Source organism: Macaca fascicularis, chromosome 9 (assembly GCF_037993035.2).
Source record: "Macaca fascicularis isolate 582-1 chromosome 9, T2T-MFA8v1.1".
Taxonomy (NCBI): domain Eukaryota; kingdom Metazoa; phylum Chordata; class Mammalia; order Primates; family Cercopithecidae; genus Macaca; species Macaca fascicularis.
This window is the reverse complement of record NC_088383.1, coordinates 118,946,303-118,968,051: the sequence shown is the minus strand read 5'-3', so window position 1 is coordinate 118,968,051 and position 21,749 is coordinate 118,946,303. Positions and strand designations below refer to the sequence as shown.

Genomic DNA, 21,749 nt, shown 5'->3' with positions numbered 1-21,749 from the left:
GGTGTGTACCTGTAGTCCCACTTATTTGGGAGGCTGAGGTGGGAGGATCACTTGAGCCCAGGAGTCCAGCCTGGACAATGTAGTAAGACCCTGTCTCCCCTCAGAAAAAAAAAAGAATGCCCCTCTGAACAATATTCAGAAGCAGCTGTAATGCAAGGAACATGGATGTGCTTGAATTATGAGTAGGACAGTTTCCATTTACTCTTCCTTTGAGTACTTCTGTCTTCTGAGACTTCGGGGTTGAGTCCTAGGGCCTGCTTATTGAAGTTGCCCTTGCTGCAGATGGTAAGTGAGGCACTTTTTCTAGCTTAAGATCAGTATGGTACCCTATAGGGGATTCTGTTGGAGATAACCATAACAACTGAGGCATAGAAGCCTAAGGTGCTGGTGATGATGAAAAGGAAGAAGCAAATGAGTATGCTAAAGAAAAAGATCCAGCCGGGCGCGGTGGCTCACGCCTGTAATCCCAGCACTTTGGGAGGCCGAGGCGGGCGGATCACAAGGTCAGGAGATCGAGACCACGGTGAAACCCCGTCTCTACTAAAAATACAAAAAATTAGCCGGGCGCGGTTGTGGGCGCCTGTAGTCCCAGCTACTCGGGAGGCTGAGGCAGGAGAATGGCTTGAACCCGGGAGGCGGAGCTTGCAGTGAGCCGAGATCGCGCCACTGCACTCCAGCCTGGGCGACAGAGCGAGACTCCGTCTCAAAAAAAAAAAAAGAAAAAGATCCAAAAAGGACCTATGCCCAGCAGGGTTTAAGCTACAGTAAGTCAGGATGTCAGTCCTTGAAGATCACCTCATATAATTGCCTTGATTTAACTCTCCATTACTTACAGAGTTGTATGTTACAATGTTTTTGATTAAGTAAAATTTTTTTTTTTTTTTGAGATGGAGTCTTGCTCTGTCGCCCAGGCTGGAGTGCAGTGGCGTGAACTTGGCTCACTGCAAGCTGTGCCTCCCAGGTTCACGCCATTCTCCTGCCTCAGCCTCCTGAATAGCTGGGACTATAGGCGACCACCACCACGCCCGGCTAATTTTTTTGTATTTTTAGTAGAGACGGGATTTCACCACATTAGGCAGGATGGTCTTGAACTCCTGACCTTGTGATCCACCCGCCTCGGCCTCCCAAAGTGCTGGGATTACAGGCGTGAGCCACTGCGCCTGTCCAAATACTTTTATTTGTTAAAAAAAGAGTTGGCAAACTCCAAAACACCAAAAACACCAAATGAGTTGAAATCTTATGTCCACCTAAAACCTGCACACAGCTGCAGCTTTATTCATGGTTACCAGAACCTGGAAACAACCAATATGTCCTTCAGCAGGTGAATGGATAAATGGTGGTACATCCAGACAATGGAGTATTATTCAGGACTAAAGAAATGAGCTATCAAGCAATAAAAAGACATAGAGGAACCTTAAATGCATATTCCTTTTTTTTTTTTTTATTTTTTGAGACAGAGTTTCGCTCTTGTTGCCCAGGCTGGAGTGCAATAGTGCAATCTTGGCTCACCACAACCTCTGCTTCCTGGGTTCAAGCAATTCTCCTGCCTCAGCCTCCCGAGTAGCTAGGATTACACCATGTGCCCCCATGCCCAGCTAATTTTGTATTTTTAGTAGAGATGGGGTTTCTCTATGTTGGTCAGGGAGGTCTTAAACTCCCGACCTCAGGTGATCCGCCTGCCTTGGCCTCCCAAAGTGCTGGGATTACAGGTATGAGCCACCGTGCCTGGCTTAAATGCATATTCTTAAGTGAAAGAAGTCAGTCTGGAAAGGCTACATATTGTATGTTTCTGACTATATGACATTTTAGAAAAGGCAAAACTATGGAGACAGTAGAAAAGCTCAGTTATTGTCAGGGGTTAGAGGAGAGGCGGAGGGAGGAATGAATAGGCTGCATGTGCACAGAGAATTTTCAGGGCAGTGAAAGTACTCTGTGTGATGCTATAATGGTGGATACATGCCATTACACATTGTTCAAAACCCATAGAATGTACAACACCACGAATGAATGCAGGAGTAAGCTGTGGACCTAGGGTGATGATGATGTGTTAATATAAGTTTATCCATTTTAACAAATGTACTACTCTGGTGGGGCATGCACATAGTGGCAGGGGGCTATGTGTGTGTTGGAACTGAAGCTACATGGGAACTCTGTATTTTCTGCTCAGTTTTGCTGTGAACCTGTAACTGCTGTAAAAAATGAAGTCTATTAAAAATGGTTGGAAAAACTCATTCTACTTTGAATTCTAATAGTATAGTTTTGTGCCAGTGTATAGGATATAGTGAAATATGCATGATCACTATTCTATAATTGGCTCCTTCTGAAGTTGTTTTTTTTTATGTAGACATAGGACTACAGCTATGATGTTTATCAGAACATTAACTAATATCAGTGATTGTTGAGAAAAGGTCTTTTTGAAGAACCAACTAAAGTGGTTAAGTCAGCGTGCATCATCTGTGCTTCCACTTAGTGAGTACAAGAGACTATCCCTGACTATAGATATAGGTGAAACAAGTTTACGAATTTCTAGTAGGACCACAGTTAACATCTTTTACATTTCAGTTTAATTAGTTTTATATTTCTATTCCTATTTGTATTTTCTAAAGCTGGTGATTCCAGCTCTGGTTTTATTTGAATGGTAGACTCCCCTGGAGCCTTGGGACTTCGTTTGAAAACCTTGGGTCTCATCCACTCCTGCCATACTTTAGATAAAGTATTGAGACAGAGTCTCGCTCTGTTGCCTAGAGCTGCAGTACAGTGGCGTGATCCTGGCTCACTGCAAGCTCTGCCTCCCGGGTTCACGCCATTCTCCTGCCTCAGCTTCCCAAGTAGCTGGGACTACAGGTGCCTGCCACCACGTCCAGCTAATTTTTTTTGTATTTTTGGTAGAGATGGGGTTTCACTGTGTTAACCAGGATGGTCTTGATCTCCTGACCTCGTGATCCACCCGCCTCGGCCTCCCGAAGTGCTGGGATTACAGGCATGAGCCACCGTGCCTGGCCACTCCTGCCATACTTTAAAAGAGGAGAACAGAGCATTGAGGCCCTGGCCCCCTTCTCCCTTGCACAGCTGGTTGGTAGCAGGTATTCACTAGAAGATAAGACTTCTGACTCCTAGTGGACGGAACTTTCTTCTCTAAATCTAGCTGGGTATTTAACAAAAAGTTTATAAAACATACTTCTTTTAAAGCAGTCAAATTTAAAAAGCAGAAAAATACAAGAAGACAATAATCACTCCAAATTTACTTACTCAAAGGTAACCACTCTTAACACTTGGGTGACTGTCCTTGTAGAAACTTCTCTCTGCATATATACATACACAATTTTAAATAAGAACAATCTATATGTGGTTTTTTTTTTTTTTGGTTATCTTTTTTTTTTGTTTTTGTTGTTGTTTGTTTTTTTTGAGATGAAGTCTTAGTCTTTTGTCAGGCTGGAGTGCAGTGGTGTGGTCTCAGGTCACTGCAACCTCTGCCTCCCGGGTGCAAGCAATCCTGCCTCAGCCTCTGGAGTAGCTGGCACTACAGGCACGTGCCACCACACCTGGCTAATTTTTAGTATTTTTGTAGAGATGGGGTTTCACCGTATTGGCCAGGATGGTCTCGATCTCCTGACCTTGTGATCTGCCTGCTTTGGCCTCTCCTAAAGTGCTGGGATTACAGGCGTGAGCCACCTTACCTGGCCTGTCATCTGTTTTTAATCACCCACAAGTGTTCTCTAGGTATCAAATATGTAATCAAATATGTAAGTCTATGTAATTCTTTTCTAGGTCTGTGTAATTTGTAATGAGTACACAGTATACTGTTGTATGTATTATAGTTTAACTATTAACTATAAAATCATACACTTCTCCTGTTTTTTTTCTACTATAAACAAAGATAAACACCTAAATTTCTGTATACTTGTTTATCTCCTATTCATGAGTGAAATCCTAGGAGTGACAGAGGTAACCAGTCAATTTGAAAATGGTTAGTAGCTAAACTTTGCTGGCCACAAATGGCTACTTGGAGGTAGTATTTAAGAACTGTGAACATTAGTGTTTCTGGCAGCTTTGGTCTCGGTCTGGTGGTGGGGTGGTCAGTTTGAAGACCTAACTGGGAGTGGGTCAGAACGTGGAAGGCACTCCTCTCTGGGGCCCACTTCGAACTGGACATTGAATTGCAGGGGGCAGGCTGGTTTTGAAATAAACTCTCCTGTTGTTGCAGACAGCAGAATGCCTCCAAAGGTGACTTCAGAGCTGCTTCGGCAGCTGAGACAAGCCATGAGGAACTCTGAGTATGTGACTGAACCGATCCAGGCCTACATCATCCCATCGGGAGATGCTCATCAGGTACTGCGTGGAAATGGGCTGTGATGGAACTCCTCAGCCTCTCCTTTCTTTTCAGTCTTTTTTTTGCCCAGCCCTAATGCGTTTGTAGGATTCTAATTGTCAACCCACAACCAGGGCCACAACCAGGCCCTTCCAGGGCTTGCTATGGGGATCTGTGTCCAGTAGGTCTCACTGAATGCTTGTGGATTGGCCCTGGGTTCCTTGATTCCAGTGACTTAGCCATCTTTCAATGAAGAATTAGTGGGCAAATTAAGGGACAGAAGTTCTGGAACTTTCTGTTGCTGGCATACTCCACATCTCGTCTGCCACACTCTGTTCCTAGCAGAATTGTTTGCCCTGTCTTTCTTTTGCCCAATCCAGGAGAGTTGGAGAGGCAGAGACCTCATGTGATAGGGTTGACGGGCAGTAGGGTAAAAGGATTCTGGGATCCAGTGTGAGGTCATTGAGTCAGCAAGTGTTTGAGTGCTTACACTGTGGTTATGGTGCTGTAGGGTTCAAAGATGAACTTAAGGTTGAATGTCTGCTCTCACTGGGGTTATGGTTTAGTGAGAGATGAAATAATATAAGAGTGCTATTCTTCCACAGAATCATCTGTAAGTATAGTTTTCCCAGCCTTTGCTTATGTATAAGGCCCTACCCATCTCAGGTATTAGACATGATACAGAGATGAGAATTGTTCCTGGTTTTAAGAAGCATACAGCTTAATAATGGAGTTTAGATGTACATGCACATACCTGTATTGTAAAATGTGGTAGTGTGATCAAGAAAATCCGGACAGAAGGCTGTGAAGTTTGAGGGTGAGAGGGGAAGATAATGAAGAGCTTCATGGCGCAGGGGAGGCATTTGAATTGGACCTTGAAGGATGGGTGGAGTTTGGGTAAATAGAGGGATGGGGTGGAGGAGGAGGAAAGAGGTTCTAGGTAAAAGTATTAGTGGCAGCGAAGGTAAGAAACAGGGAAGCTTCAAGTGCTTTTCAGAAACAATGGGACAGGTTTCCCTGGCAAGAGACCAGGAAAGTAAAAAGCAGTAGTGGGAAATAAAACTGTTGTTATAGGATTCTTCAGTTGCAGGTTATAGAAACTGCCTTGAGATACCTTGATCAGTAAAAATGCTTTATAAGGATTCAAGGGCAGAGCCACCATATTGGCACAACGCCAGATTGTGAATGGTGCTCTCAGAGTTATGCATGTCAGGGCCTCAGATAGGGTGTCTTGTGGAAGCTGAGGGCAAGAATGCAGCAGGCCCTCAAGAGGAACTGGGACGGGAGGGTTTTCAGGTCTTGCTGCATATCAGTTTCTTTTCTTCAGCCAACTGGGTGGGTCGTATAAACCTGACAACACCTACATTTATATCTTTTCCTCTCTTAGTTTCAAAATACCAGATTGAGCTAGAACTTTAATCCCTCAAATTCAAAGTCCAGGGTGAGAACTTGATTGGTATATGTAGCAACTTGGTTCTGTATGGTCCTGGTTACTCTGTGTGTGTGCACGTGCGCGTGTCTGTGTGTCTGTGTCTGTGTGTGTGTGTCTGTGTGATGTCAGACATGAGTAATGGGGGTCTACCAGTCCACCATAATGGAGGGGGTGGTAGATAAGGGTATTTCTGTAAGTTGAGCAAGATCCCAAAACATATCCATTCTGGCTGGCTGACTTCTTGCCTCTCCCCAGAGTTCCTAGTCTACATGGTTGTGACAATGTCAGGCCTGTGTTAACCTGGGGACCACTCAACCACAAGATTGGATCTCTGCCTGGAGACATGGATTTCCTAGCCTTAGGGGCAAATGAAGGGCTTCAAATGAATAACCAAGGGGATCGGATGTCTGAGACAACGGTATGAAGTTTAGGATACTTTGATGTTTAGAACAGTGTTCCCCAAACTGTGTTCTTCAGTATTCCTGTTGTGTCTTGTAAGATGCTCTACAAAAAATATATTTGTTAGTTGAGAAAATGAAATGAGCTGAACAGCGTTTTTTTATTGTGGTAAAAAATGTGTAATATGACATTTATTTTAATCATTTAAAAATGTACAATACTGTAGTGTTAACTACATGCACATTTTTTTTTTTTTTTTTTGAGACGGAGTCTCGCTCTGTTGCCCAGGCTGGAGTGCAGTGGCTGGATCTCAGCTCACTGCAAGCTCTGCCTCCCGGGTTTGCGCCATTCTCCTGCCTCAGCCTCCCGAGTAGCTGGGACTACAGGCGCCCGCCACCTCGTCCGGCTAGTTTTTTGTATTTTTTAGTAGAGACGAGGTTTCACTGTGTTAGCCAGGATGGTCTCGATCTCCTGACCTCGTGATCCACCCGCCTCGGCCTCCCAAAGTGCTGGGATTACAGGCTTGAGCCACCGCGCCCGGCCTGCATGCACATATTGTTGTGCAACAGATCTCTAGAACTTTTTCATCTTGCAAAACTGAAACTGTATATCGATTAAACAGTTCCTCCCAGTCTCTCTTCTCCCCTCCTATCCCTGGCAACTACCATTCTACTTTCTCTTTCTAAGATTTTGCCGGGCCAGTCATGGTGGCTCACGCCTGTAATCCCAGCACTTTGGGAGGCCGAGGCAGGCGGATCATGAGGTCAGGAGTTGGAGACCAGCCCGATCAACATGGTGAAACCCTGTCTCTACTAAAAATACAAAAATTAGCCAGGTGTGCTGGCACGTGCTTGTAATCCCTCCGCTCAGGAGGCTGAGGCAGGAGAATTTGCTTGATCCTGAGAGGCGGAGATTGCAGGTGAGCCAGCTGAGATTGAGCCACTGTACTCCAGTCTGGGTGACAGAGCGAGATTCCGTCTCAAAAAAAGTTTGCCTACTTTAGATAACGCATGTAGTTGGAATCATGCAGTATTTGTCTTTTTGTGACTGGCTTATTTCACTTAGCATAGTGCCCAAGGTTCATCCATGTTGTAACGTATAACAGGATTTCTTTCTTTTATAAGGCTGAATAATATTCCATTTTATTTAGAGACTTTTTTTTTTTTTTTTAACCTGTTCTGTGGATGGTCATTTCAGTTTTTTCCACCTCTTGGCTATTGTGAGCAATGTTGCAATGAACATGGGTTTGCAAATATCTTTTTAAGATCCTGTTTTCCATTCTTTTGGATATATGCCCACAAGTGAGATTGCCAGATCATATGATCCTTCTATTTGTAATTTCTGGGGGAGCTTCCATACTGTTTTCCACAGCACCTGTACTATTTTACATTCCCACCGATGGTGCACAGGGTTCCAGTTCTTCCACTTCCTCACCAACACTCGTTATTTTTTGTTTTGTTGTGAGGTGATGGCTCATTGTAGATTTGATTTGTATTACCTGATGATTAGTGTTGTTGAGTATCTTTTCATATGCTTTTTGGTCCCATTTGTATATTTCGTTTGGAGAAAATGTTTATTCAAGTCCTTTGCCCCTGTGAGTTTCATAGCTGCAGGACTTCTCAGGGCCTTTAATATGCTGATGTGCACTCTGTACCTCTAAGGAGGGGATAAAGTATTCAGCTTTTTTCGGACTTAAATGTCCATGGAATTTTCCTAGTTATTTCAGGGATGGGGTGGGAGAATCTAGTGTTCCATGGAATACCTTTATGTGTTGTTCTGTGATAGCACTTTTCATCCGATGATGGGTCTTGCATGTAGAGGTGGATGAAGGGAGAGGTCAAAGTGAGAGGTATATTCAGGCACCAGCTCACTGGCTGTTCAGCCTGGCAGAATATAGGAAAAGTAGAATATCAAGCTGGAAGCGGGGTGGTGGCATGTGAGGAGGCCATGAGGCTGGGTACATAACTGTTAAATTTAGTAGGCAGTGGGACGGTGAGGATAGATTTGGTGAGGTTCATCTGTGTTCTTTAGAATAGACAAATAAGATTGATCAACTTCAGGCTGGGTGTGGTGGCTCATGCCTGTAATCCAAGCATTTTGGAAGGCTGAGGCGGGCCGATTACCTGAGGTCAGGAGTTCAAAACCAGCCCGTCTCTGCCAAAAAATACGAAAATTAGCTGGGTGTGGTGGCTCATGCCTGTAGTCCTGACTTCTTGGGAGGCTGTGGTGGGAGAATCACTTGAACCTGGGAGTGGAGGTTGCAGTGAGCTGAGATCATGCCACTGCGCTCCAGCCTAGGTGACAGCGCAAGATCCTGTCTCAAAAAACAAAAAAACAAAAAAACAACAAAAAAAATTTGACCAACTTCATATGAAGCAAAGTATCATCTTGACCAAGGACTGGATGAGGAAGTAGGCTGGCCACTGTGATTTGGGCCTGAGTTATGGTAGGAGTCGTAGGTAGCAGAGGAGCTGGGCACTCCCCTGTTTAAGAAGGGCAGACCATTGCCTTGTCTTCAAGGAATTTTGTTTTTTCTTTGGGCCCCTCTGATGAGCTAGCTCTTCCTTGTTTCCTGTCAGTCCCAGGCCTCAGCCTTTGGATGTGGGCTTCATGTCACATGGATTCTCTGCTGGACTCACCAGTGGCATTTTTAATTTGCTGCCCTTCAAGCATTGGACAGTTGCCCTAGGCCAATTTGATTGCAGTCACCCTATTAGTGTTGAGCAGATGGTGGTTCCTGCAACTGGAGCACATTATGATTACGTAGCAGTTGGTCTGGGCAGTTCTGTAAGTCCCCTGGCACAGTTGTCTGAAATTGGGGCCCTCCTCCGAAAGGGTTCTCACAGGCCGTCATGGAACCCCAGCTGAAGACTCCTTAATAGCTCTACTATTTGTGAATCTTCACCTCCAGGGGAGGCCTCAGTATACAGAAAGATTCGACCAGCGTATGTTACTTGAATTAAAAGTTGAAGGTTTCTGGTTAAGGGTGTGTTGGAAGCTTTGTAGTCTTTGTATTTCAGTTTCAGTTTTCTTTTGCCTGGAGTTAGGATATTATCTGTGTGTTTACTGGTAGGAGACACCGACATCTTGTAGCTAAGTCAAGTTCATCTTGATGTTCTTGGTTCTGGGTGCTGTTCCTTTTCCAGCTTTTTTTGTTTGTTTGTTTGGTCATCATAAAGCTGATTTTTGGATACCCTGACTGATACTTAAAAAGGTTCTACCTTTGACAGTAGGTGTGGCCTAATACACCCAAAGCAATTTCTTCTGGGAGTGGCAGTGAGGCCATCCAAGCCACAGGGTGTGTTCCAGGCTTTCCCTCAGCTCTTTATCTCCTGCTAATGATCCTGCAATATCAGAATTGGATGGCTTTTCCCTCCATGAGGAAACTGAGGCTTTAATCCTAGACAGATGTGTTTTCTAGCAACATCCTGAAAATACAAAATGTGTCAAGCTTGCTCGGTGTTAGCTGTTGCTCTTATTGCAGAAGTCGCTGTTTAGACTTCACACTCTTACATTTTTTGCACTATTGCTGTCCTTCCATCTTCATCACCCCTCTCCACTTTTTCTTTTATAATCTTCACTGCCATTTCTACTGCTGTAGCTTAGCTGTCTGTCTTACGTATGTGGGGAAGTTGTGTTTTGTTTGTTTGCATGTTTTCTGACTGCTGCTCGGGGCTCGGTCCTGGGGCAAATGCAGAGGGCAGGTAGTTAGCATACAGATAAGTGTATGAGCTCTAGAGCCTCTCTGGGTTCAGATGCCAGATTTGCCACTTACTAGTTGCTTGACATCAGGCAAGTTACATGAAATTCTGAAGCGTCAGTTAAACTTTCTGGGTCTCAGTTTTTGTATTCTCAAAAAGGAGATTGTGACAGTATGTACCGCATGGGCTATTGTTAAGATGAAATGAGTTCATACTGTAGATGTGAATGCTTGAAGCACTTGAATGCTTGCAGCTTCAATGCTTGATGTCACCTGAAAAGTCTCATCATATTAGCTGCAGCTATTGTTGTTGTTATTACTGTTGTAGAGACGAATGAAATTCCCTTTGAAGAGATTAAAGAATAGGTAAGCCACAGTCATAAATGCGAACACAAAAAGAAATTGGTGCCTGTCATGTGAAAGGACCTCATTAGCACTGTCTGGTAGAAATCTGGTAAAAATACATATGTAATATTAAATGTTCTCATAGACACATTAAAGTAAAAGAGCAGTGAAATTAATTTTAACAGCATATTAATCCAGCATATCCAAAATATTATTTTAGCACATCATCATTATAAAAATTATTAAGAAGATACTTTACATTCCTTTTTATGCTGAAATTTCAAATATGGGAAGTATTTTACATTTCCAAAACTTTGCACTTTGAATGTGAAATTTTCATTGGAAATATTTGATCTGTGTTTAGATTTCATAAAACTAACAGTTGAAAAGGTGGACTCAAGACTCAAAAACATACCCAAGTTTTTCTAAACCTACCTAAAAGTTTTCCAGTAACTGAATCTTGAATATCAGTTTTAAAATTTGTATTTCAATTTATTAAAGTGAAATAAAATTAAGTATTCTGTTTCTCAGTCACAACAGCCACATTTCAAGTGCTTAGACACATGTGGCTGGTGGCAACTGTAATGTAAGTTTACTTAAAGTGTGAACTGAATTCAAAGGTGACAGTATTTTAAGCTGGCAGGATCAAGGAAGTCTTCATGGGGGAAGTAGGATTTAAATCAGAACGTGAACGGGTAGAATTTGGATGCATGGAAAGAGGGAGAGAAGCACAAGAAATACCATGGATATCTTTTTATTTTATTTTTTATACTTTAAGTTCTAGGGTACATGAGCACAACATGCAGGTTTGTTACACATGTATACATGTGCCATGTTGGTGTGCTGCGCCCATTAACTTGTCGTTTACCTTAGGTATATCCCCTAATGCTATCCCTCCCCCATCCCCCACCTTGTGACAGACCCCAGTGTGTGATGTTCCTCACTCTGTCTCCAAGTTATCTCATTGTTCAGTTCCCACCTATGAGTGAGAACATGCTGTGTTTGATTTTCTGTCCTTGCGATAGTTTGCTGAGAATAATGGTTTCCAGCTTCATCCATGTCCCTACAAGGGACATGAACTCATCCTTTTTTATGGCTGCATAGTATTCCATGGTGTATATGTGCCACATTTTCTTAATCCAGTCTATCATTGATGGACATTTGGGTTGGTTCCAAGTCTTTGCTATTGTGAATAGTGCCACAACAAATATATGTGTGCATGTGTCCTTAGAGCAGCATGATTTATAATCCCTTGGGTATATACCCAGTAATAGGATGGCTGGGTCAAATGGTAAGAAATACCATGGATATCTATAGAATTAGGAGAACATGCATGACAATAAGCTTGAAGAAGAAAGGAAAACAGGGGCCTGATTAAGACCATCCATGAGTTATCCCCGACTGGTCGTGGTTGTCCTTGACCACGAGAATCAGGATTTTAGAGTGACATGATCAGAAGGAGCAGTGTTTAGTATGGATTGGAGAAAGGAGACTCTGCGAATTGGGAAACCTGTTAGGCCTTGCAGGATCTCATAGTTGGGGTAAAGAGGGGCTGGACTTGGGTTACTGGGGTTAGGAGCAGAGAGGAGGGGTAGGATTTGGAGAAGTAGTAGACCCTGGATTAAATGTGGACCTTGCAGGCACGTGGCAGAGGGGATTGGGAAGGTTTGAAGCCTGAGAGTGTTTATGGTACCATCAACAGAAAGAAATGGGTTCCTTGTTTTAGTTCCTGTGGAGAAGAGAGACATAGTTGGGGTGACTCTGTTAAGTGGGGCTCTGGATCCTTGCTGTGATTGTGAGAACAAGAAGGAAGGTCTGGCTTCCTGTGTGACCTGCCATAGTCGTCTCCTCAGTAATAGAGACGCTGCTATTCCCTGCGGCTCTTGTTCCTAATTGTTTCAGGGTAGATTCTGGGTTGATGGAGTTTCTCCTACGACTGGGGAGGGGAGGGTGTTGGAGAAGTGAAGGGGAATCTTGAATTCTGTCCTTTGTGTACTTTCCAAAACACAAATATACACACCCACACACTGTTCCCTGCTAGAGAGAAAACGTACCTCAAACGCATAATTACGCAAGGACTTGGCACTCCAGTGGTCTGCTTCTCTCTGTCCTCTGTAACTCTTAAGAGTTTCTTATTTTTAAACTCAGAACAAGGGTTGTGGTATTAGGGTTGTGGATTAATGAGCTTGGGCCCTGGGGGACTTTTTTAGCAAGGGATTGTCTGTTCTCTCTGGTACAGACATGGATGCTTTCATGTACCATCCTAGTCATACATTGGGATTTGTGGTCACCACTTGCCTCAAACCAGGAGAATCCTTGGTTGGAGTCATAGCTGTGCCAGCACTGCCTTTTAGAAATCCTGATTCCCCGTTTTCCTCATCTGTAAGACCCCATATTATGTTGTTGGGCTTGGCTTAGTCAAAGGGTGATGTTTTGTCAGGGACTGACTCTGCCAATGTGAATTTTTGTTTATGGTTCCTCCTCCTGGAAGACGTGAATCAGATTTTCCTAAACTCTTTGGACCCTACTCCATTCTCCTGGAGTCAGCTTCCTGTTTTGTTTTGTATTTCATAAACAGGCTTTCTCTTGGGGTGGGGTTAGTGATTTTTATCCCACAGTGATTTTATCGGTTGTGTTAGAATAATGCTAGCTGTGGTAACACATCTCGACGTTTCAGTGGCCTAGTATTGTAAAGGCTTTTTTCTTATTTCATGTAGCAGTATAGAGTGGGTGTTCCTGGTTGATGGGGGACTTCCCTCTACCTTGAGGGAAAGTGATTCAGGGATCCAGGCTCTTTCCATCCCATAGTGCCATCATTTTAGCTGGTGGAAGGGGAAAGAGAAAGAGTATGGACAGGGCACACTCATTTGTAAGAGCCCTGACCCAAGTGTCACCTCTTACCCATATTTCATTGGTAAGAGTCAGTCATGTGACCTCACCTCAATGTAAGGAGGCGTGGGAATGAAGGCCTGGCTGGGCAGCTACTTTCCAGTGACTATTCTACACTAAGGAAGGAGCACGAATCTTTGGACAGCTATCAGTTTTTCCCACATACCCTGACTTGGTTTCATTTAGGAGAGAAAAAAAATGCCAAAAACTTATATTTGGAAACAAGGAGTCTGTATCACCATTCACAGTCTAACCTTTGGTACTTCCTGTGGACCGATGGCCCTTTATTCATTCAGTTTCATTTTTCTTGAGAACCTTGTATGTTTGAGGCACAGTGCCAGGCTCATGGCTGATGGGAGAATAGGGTCAGGGAGGGGGAAAGATGTCACCCAAATGTGGACTCTAGTAACTTTAGTCGTGCTTATCTTGGCAGTCAGCTGTCAGCTTTACTTGGCAAGTTCCATCTGCATGTGACCAGCCATGTTGATCCCTCTCCTTAAAAACCAGCTCTGGTCATGTCACCACCCACTCTTCAACTTTTAGTGTCTCTCTAGAACTTGCAGGATAAAGTTCAAGCCTCTTAGTGTGATGTTTGAGGTCTTTGACTATTTGTCTTCAGACGGCCTTTACAGAAATCTCTGCAGCTGCTCCCTTGAACTTCTTGCCCCTGCCATTAGGCTAATTGGCTATCTGCCTCATGACAGGCCTCTCGCCTCTTGCCTCTTGCTTCTCGGCCTTGTCACACCTTTCCCTCTCTCTGGACTGTTTTCCTGCTGTCTTCATCTGTCCTTGGTGGCCCAGTCAAACCTCTGAGCTTGGCCTGATGGATCTAAGGCACATCTGAGCATCCTTTAAACTGTAGCAAATACCACACTGCATATTCAGCGTAGTCTATATGGCTGTTTATTAGTGTTAATGTTTCATGGAGTATCTGTCTAAAATTGCTGATTGTCTACTTCGAGAAGATAGTTTCTTACGTTTGCTGTAGAGGCAAGCTTGGTGCAGTACATAGCAATAAGTGCTGCAGTTCACCAGATGTTCGGCATGCACTAATTGCTTTATGTCACACCTCAACCCTTCAAGGTGGGCATTATTTTCATCCCCATTTTACAGATGAGGAAGTTGAGCCCCAGGTTCACCCAGCTAGTAAGTGGGGAACCAGGCTTGAACAGAATTCTAACTTCTGGTTGTAGGAGATGTCTATTATGTGGCTGATGAAGGTAGAGGTAAGTGCAGCATATACCTTGTATTCCTTGTTCCCTCAGAATTTATAATCCAGTTGTGGGACTTGATGTGTACAACTTCTCTACAAAATTAGAAGAGGTTGCTTGGCAGCTTGCAAGGGTATGGGCTTTCGAAAGTCAGACCTGAGGCTGGGTACAGTGGCTCATGCCCGTAATCCCAGCACTTTGGGAAGTCGAGGTGGGTGGATCACTTGAAGTCAGGAGTTCGAGACCAGCCTGACCAACATGGCAACACCCTGTCTCTACTAAAAATACCAAAATTAGCTGGATGTAGTGGCGGGCGCCCGTAATCCCAGCTACTTGGGAGGCTGAGGCACGAGAATCGCGTGAACCTAGGAGGTGGAGGTTGTAGTGAGCCCAGATTGTGCCACTGCACTTCAGCCCGGGCGACAAAGCAAGACTCCATCTTTTTTTTTTTTTTTTTGAGACGGAGTCTCACTCTGTCGCCCAGGCTGGAGTGCAGTAGCCGGATCTCGGCTCACTGCAAGCTCTGCCTCCCGGGTTTACGCCATTCTCCTGCCTCAGCCTCCCGAGTAGCTGGGACTACAGGTGCCCACCACCTCGCCCGGCTAGTTTTTTGTATTTTTTAGTAGAGATGGGGTTTCACTGTGTTAGCCAGGATGGTCTCGATCTCCTGACCTTGTGATCCGCCCGTCTTGGCCTCCCAAAGTGCTGGGATTACAGGCTTGAGCCACCGCGCCCGGCCGTCCATCTTTTAAAAAAAAAAAAAAGTCAGACCTGAGTTCAGATGTTACTGTGATGTTACCTTGGGGAAGTTAGTTATTTCTCTAAGCTTCATTTTTTTCATCTGTAGATTGGTGAGGGAGGATACCTTCCAGAACTGCTATGAGGATTAGAATGAGAGGAAATGAATACAGTTATTGACTAGTAGGTGTTGAGACAATGATAAACAATACAGACTAAATAATCTTAGCTAACATTGTTTGTCAACATTACCCAAGGTAGGGTATGGATAAGTGCCAACGTGGATGGTCCTATAAAATTCAGAGATGTGGGAGCCTCTGAAAGCTGAAGTGGGTCAGTCAGCTTCATGGAAGAGGGGGCACATGAACCAGATTTTTTTTTTTTTTTTTTTTTGAGAAGGAGTCTTTGCTCTGTCACCCAGGCTGGAGTGCAGTGGCGCGAACTCGGCTCACTACAAGCTCCGCCTCTTGGGTTTACGCCATTCTCCTGCCTCAGCCTCCCGAGTAGCTGGGACTACAGGCGCCCGCCACCTCGCCTGGCTAGTTTTTTGTACTTTTAGTAGAGACGGGGTTTCACCGTGTTAGCCAGGATGGTCTCGATCTCCTGACCTTGTGATCTGCCCGTCTCGGCCTCCCAAAGTGCTGGGATTACAGGCGTGAGCCACCGCGCCCAGCCGAACCAGATTTTTGAGAGATGACTAGCTTTTTTTTTTTTTTTTGTAGTTTACAGATGCTTTATTTGGCTATGTATTGTTTATATTGTTGGAATTAGATGCCAACATTTAAAAATTGGGTAATTTCTCATGAACCCATATTTCTAGCTTCTTCTGAAATATTGAAGACTGGCAACACATGGCCTGCATTTCAGAAATCAGAGCTGAGTAGGAGCTGCTGTCTTTAGTAAAGACATCCTTTGTCCTGTACCCTGAGGTATTTGAGTTTGAAACCCCATTTATAATCCCTTACGATCTTTTCTCCGTTAGATAATGTGTTAGTTTCCTATCACTGCTATAACAAATTACCACAGTGACTTAAAACGAATTTATTCTCTTATGGTTCTGGAGGTCTGAAGTCTAAAATGGGTGAGCAGGGCTGTGTTACTTCTGCAGGCTCCAGGGAGAGTCCATTTCCTTGGCTCTTCCAGTTTCTAGAGGCCACCTGCATTCCTTGGCTAATGGTCCCTTCCTCCATCTTCATAGAGATGGTTGAGGTTTTAACTGGATGTAGGGAAAAGCTTCATGTCTCCTTCTGCTTGTTCATTTGTAATACAAATGTGGATTGAGGATCTACTGTGTGTCACCTGTGCTGAGTGCAGGAACAGTGACAAGACAGATACCCTGATCTCATGGAACTTACATGCTTGGGGGTAAGATAGAGGTTGAGGAACAAGACAATAAAAATGTAAAAAGTTCATTAAGAAGAGAAACATTGCCTAGCATGGTGGCTTATGCCTATAATCCTAGCACTTTGGGAGACTGAGGCAGGCTGATCACTTGAGCCCAGAAGTTCGAGACCAGCCTGGCAATGTGGTAAAACCCCGTTTCTACAAAAAAAAAAAAAAAAAAGGGTGTGTGCCTGCTGTAGTCCTGGCTAGTCAGAAGATTGAGGTGGGAGGGTTGCTTGAACCTGACAGGTCAAGGATATAATGAACCATAATTGTGTCACCACACTCCAGCTAGGATAACAGAAGGAGATCCTGTCCCCCCCCCCAACCAAAAAAAAAAGGCAAATATCTAGAGTATGTGTGAGCTATACAGAGACTTAAAAGTGGCTGGGTGGCTATTATAGCTGGGTAGTACAGGTAGGTCTGTAGAGGTGACATGTGATCTCAAGTATAATGATGAGAAGGACCTAGCCATGCCATGATCAGAAAGACTTTTATAGGCACAAGGAAGCGCATGTGCCAAGGCCCTGAGGCAGGAATGAGCTCAGGATATGCAAAGAGCAGAAAGGAGGTGGGTGTGGCTGGAGCATGGTGAATGGGAGCAGAGCTGCAAGAGGACTGGCAAAGTCAGAGTACCTTGAGTGGGCCAGAGTTTGGATTTTATCTTAAATATTATAGGAAGCCATTGGAGGGTTTTAAGGAGGTTGCTAACATGATCTTAGATATTTGGAAAAGCTCACTCTGAGTGTATGTGCAGAGTGGATTGTAGGGGCGGTAGTCCAGGTAGAGATGATGGAGGCTTGGACTGAGTGCTGCTATTAGAAATGGAGAGAAATGGGTGGTTTTGAGAAAAGCCAGCAGCTGTGCTTCTTTGTTCCTTTTTCCTAGCATGCTACAGCTTTGGTTTATTTTAGGCCCTATGCTGTGCTCTGAGGAGACCGCCCCTGGGCGTTGCCAGCTTCATGCCTGGGAGGAGGAGAGTGACAGTCCTGGGCACAGTGCTTGTCTGGCTTCTGCATAGCCTGTCAGTGTGGAGGTGACGCTGTGGCCAGCCTTGCTCAGCGATGTCTTTCTGGAATGTTGACCACTTAGGTCATGTCTGGACATTCTTACCCCAGACCTTGTCTCCATCCCAAACTAAACATGTCCATTTGCTGTTAATTCCACCTCCCTTTGGAGGAACTCTTTCCTTGCCTTTGCTGATGGAGAAGTCTAGCTAAACCCTGCGGATCTTCCATCTCTCCCAAGCTTACCCAGAAAGGGATGGGGCATCCGTAGAGTACTGTGTCCCTGAGTGGAAGAGTTCACCTGGGCTCAGACCTGCACTGCGTTCTCTACCAGCCTTTGCCAGTATCTTCACCCTGTGTCACGGGTTGAAGAGCCCCAAGCCTGTGGAGTCATGTTGTTGGTGGAGAGTGCCCTCACTGTGTATTCCCCATTGTGCGCAGTGATTTTTAGCACAAGAGTTATTTTTAACTTAGTTTTCCCAGCCCCTTAGATGCCTTCTCACTGTTTAGGAAGAAGAGATGAATAACATCTCTTCCATTGCATATGTGCAGCACTTTCCGGTTTCTAGTGAGTTTTCAAAGACATTAACTTACTGTTTCTCACAAGAGTCCCAGAAGATGTGTGGGCCACCCTTCCCCTCCATTGTTACTTTTTAATAAAAAGTGTTGCACACGGTGATTACTGGGTTAATAAACACACGAGGATTCCGCAGTTCTAAACGATGCTGGTGGCCATTTCTTTCTATTTCCTTAGTGCTGTTGACTGAATGTTCCTTTATGCTGTAGGAATAAAACGTGCTTGCTGTTGCATTTAGCAATCTGAAATGACCTGTCTTAGGGATGAGGAAATGAGGCTGAGAGAGCTGCCAGGACTTGTTGCAGACTATGCAGCTGGGCCTGGGCTAGAGGGCAGGTGGCCCAGAGCTGCTTTATCCTGCCACTGTGGTTCTCTATGCTGGCCCTTCTGGTATCTCCCTGGAGGCTGGTTTGAGACTGTGATTGCTGGTGCCTTGGTGAAAAAGGCAGTTCTTTTTATTTTTTTTATTTTTTGAGACAATGTCTCACTCTGTTGCCTAGGCTGGAATACAGTGGCGCAATCACGCCTCACTGTGCAGCCTCAACCTCCTGGGCTCAGATTATCCTCCCACCTCAGCCTCCTGAATAGCTGGCACTACAGGCACGTGCCGCCGGGCCTGGCTAATTTTTGTATTTTTTGTAGAGATGAGGTTTCACCATGCTCTCAGGCTGGTCTCGAGTTCCTGAGCTCAAGCAATCCTCCCACCTCAGCCACCCAAAGTACCAGGATTACAGGCATGAGCCACTGTGCCCGGCTGAAAGGGGTAATTCTTAACCATAATGCAGGAAAGGAACATGAGGGCCTTTTCCCCCTACATCACGTTGACTGTCCTAAAAATGCCTTGGGTCTGGCCAGCAGCCCCATTCCCCACACTGAACTTTCTTAACCTTGCCAGGTCCTTTGGCTTGGGAGAATCCTGACAACTGCAGAAGGAGCAGCAGCTCTGTACTCAGGCAGGCGTGGCTTTGGATCCTGGCCTACCATTAACTTGTCAGTGGGCAGGTTACTTAAAGATTCTCTCTTTGAACCTCAGTTTTCTCATTTGCTATTGGTCTTATCCTAGAGAGTGATGAGGGTGAGAGATAAAATGTCATGCATTGGCAGCCTGGCATAGGGCTTCAGAGTCCAGACTCTGGAGTTGACTGCCTAGGTTCAAATCCTGCCTGTGCTACTTAATTAGCTGTGTGATTTCGGGCAAGTTACTTAAACTCTCTGTGCCTCACTGGCTATTACCAGAAGTTGCACACTTTGACTTGTACCCTTTGCCTAGGCATAAGAATTTCTTACTTTCTTCACTCCCTAACCCCCTTACATACAGAGGCAAGGGGATTATCAGCCGAGAAGACCTTGGTTTTGGACATGACATTTTATTTTGCGGAAGCCTCCTGGATTGGATGAAGCATTTCCGCTCACTCCCTAACAGGAAGGGATGGGGCCTGCATGGGAGAGATTGGTGATGCTCCCTCAGAGGAGGACCCAGACAGGAAGTTTGGAAACAAGTCAGTATCTACAGAAACTTAAGTTAGGGAATTATTGGTGCTTAACACAGAAATTCAGCCTTACTCTTCAGAAAAATAACAGATGCCTAAATGTCAGTGGCAAGGAGGGGAGAAGGCTATTGGTTTGATTTTTGAGTAAGATCTCAGTGAAGAAAGAGCAGTTTTTATCTGTTTCTCCTGATGTGCTTTTGTTCTCCTAGTGAGGAAATAGAGGCTAAAGGGAACAGCTCTCTCTGCCCTTAATTAATTAGAGTCTTCTGCAGTGTGTGCTCATCTGTTGTTTTCAGCTAGACTATTGGCTCCTTGAGGGTGGGTGCCAAGGATTCCCCAGTCTTCATAGTCCCCGCTGTGCCTAGCACAAGGCTAAGCAAGCAGAACAGTCTGCTCATGAGTAATCGAGGCCCACTTTGTTGTCATCTTTGTTTTCCAGAGTGAGTATATTGCTCCGTGTGACTGTCGGCGGGCTTTTGTCTCTGGATTCGATGGCTCTGCGGGTGAGTCACTGCATTTTCTCTGTTCTTGCTGCACCTTTGTTCGCCTCCTAAAAATAACTGAACCGAGTTTCAGCCTGTGATATAGAAGCAAAAAGAAAATGCAAACCAGATGCTCCACATTGACTCTCTGCAGAAAGGTGTGGGTTCCCAGCCTTTCCCGGCTCCCCAAGGTCACCTTGCAGTAACCCTTTTTATTCCTCTCTGTACCTTTGCTTTCAAAGTTTTAACAATTCTTATTTTTAAAAAGTTTTTGAACTTTTTATTGAATATAACATACATATGAAAGTTCTATCAATTAAACTGACTATACCTATGTTACTAGCGTCCCAAATAAGAAATGAGACTGTAATATCGTTTCAGACCCTCCTCTCTTAGCTTATTGGTCCCAAGTAATTCTCCCAAGTGCTTGGCTTTTGGTTTCTCTGTTTTCACTCTTGGCTTACATAACACAGGTTAATGTTAAGCTGCATTGGTGTTCCTCAAAACCATTATGCCTTTGAGTTTTAGGGTGGACTCCCCACTTCAGATTTGTCTGTAAAGCAAGCTGGACAAGGTGGGAGCTCCCCTCCCCTCACGGTTATTAGCACGCTGCTTCCTTTGGCGTAAGTGCTTGTGTTGGTTGGCACATTAGGATTGACTTTGGCTGACACCTCTGCCAAAAGCCCCAAGTTCTGCCAGGTCTGTGGGAACGGAGGGCGGATAGAGGTAGGAGGCGTAAGCTTCCTGCTAGTGACCACAGCAGGAACACTCATAGGGCCCACTTGGTCTTTCTCCAGGAAAGGTGAAACAGCTCTTCTGGGGTGTCTGGTGGAGCAGAGGAGTGGCTATGATTGCTGAGCAGGAACCATCTCTCCCTGTGTCTTGATTATACGAGACCGCTTTGGCCATACGTCTACAGTTCTCCATTCTCTGTTTTTGACTCGTACTGTGCAAGTGCAGTCTTTTTTGTGCAGGGACCAGTGCCAGGCAGCTTGGGTCTCAGGACTGTTCTTTCAGAGCTTGACACACAGCTTGTTCTCAGTGGTGTGGTCTTCTCTTGCCCAGAGGTTTCTTTGGAGTTAAGGACCCATCTGCCCCACTAGGAGGAGCTGGTGCCTCTTACTGCTCTCACCTGCCTGCTGTCATTTTGTGTAGCTTCTGGGCAGTTGTTAGAAACCTTTCTTCTTTTTTTTTTTTTTTTCTCCCCTGCTTCAGGCACAGCCATCATCACAGAAGAGCATGCAGCCATGTGGACTGACGGGCGCTACTTTCTCCAGGCTGCCAAGCAAATGGACAGCAACTGGACACTCATGAAGATGGGTGGGTACAGGCATGGCTAGCCTAAACTTAATTGGCCTGGTCTCGGCAGGGATCCTAGAGGTCCTCAGGACTCCTGGATCGTACTCCTTTTATGCAGTCATGGACCTTTTTGAGAATCCAGGGGAAACTGAGGGGAAAAAAATGGCATGCTTATACATACATGACAATGTACATTCAATTTTGGAGGACGCTGGTTCAGGATACTTATTTTATTGAGGGGAAACTGAGGGCTAGAGAGGACAGTTGATTTGCTGCAGATCACATTGCTGTGCATTTCACTTCGGTACTGGGGGCCTTCGACTATTTGCTGCCTCATGATTCAGAGTGAGATAAAGGCAAGGAGTCACTGGCAACAGGAGCCAGAAAGTTTTCCCCCGAGGCTCTCTCTGAGGATCTTGGATTTGCTTCTGGCAGCTTAGCTCTGGAGAAGAGCAGCATGCAGGACAAGCGAATGGGTCTGGAACTTT

General features: G+C 44.9%; 1 protein-coding gene across 11 annotated transcripts in view; it reads left to right on the top strand.

Annotated features, from left to right (window-relative positions):
* Positions 1-21,749, top strand: part of XPNPEP1 (X-prolyl aminopeptidase 1) — a 62,526-nt gene that overhangs the window by 13,110 nt on the left and 27,667 nt on the right. For 9 of the 11 annotated variants that reach the window (XR_012418198.1, XR_012418197.1, XM_065521390.1 and 6 more), the window contains 3 exons: positions 4,205-4,329; positions 19,920-19,983; positions 21,178-21,282. Coding sequence is in view for 9 of the 11 variants with exons in the window: in XM_005566393.3 (XP_005566450.3) it covers positions 4,205-4,329; positions 19,920-19,983; positions 21,178-21,282 (294 nt within the window). In the remaining 2 variants the exon portion in view is untranslated. The remainder of the gene's footprint in view (positions 1-4,204; positions 4,330-19,919; positions 19,984-21,177; positions 21,283-21,749) is intronic. The other 2 variants (XM_065521393.1, XM_074002676.1) reach the window with 1 other exon arrangement.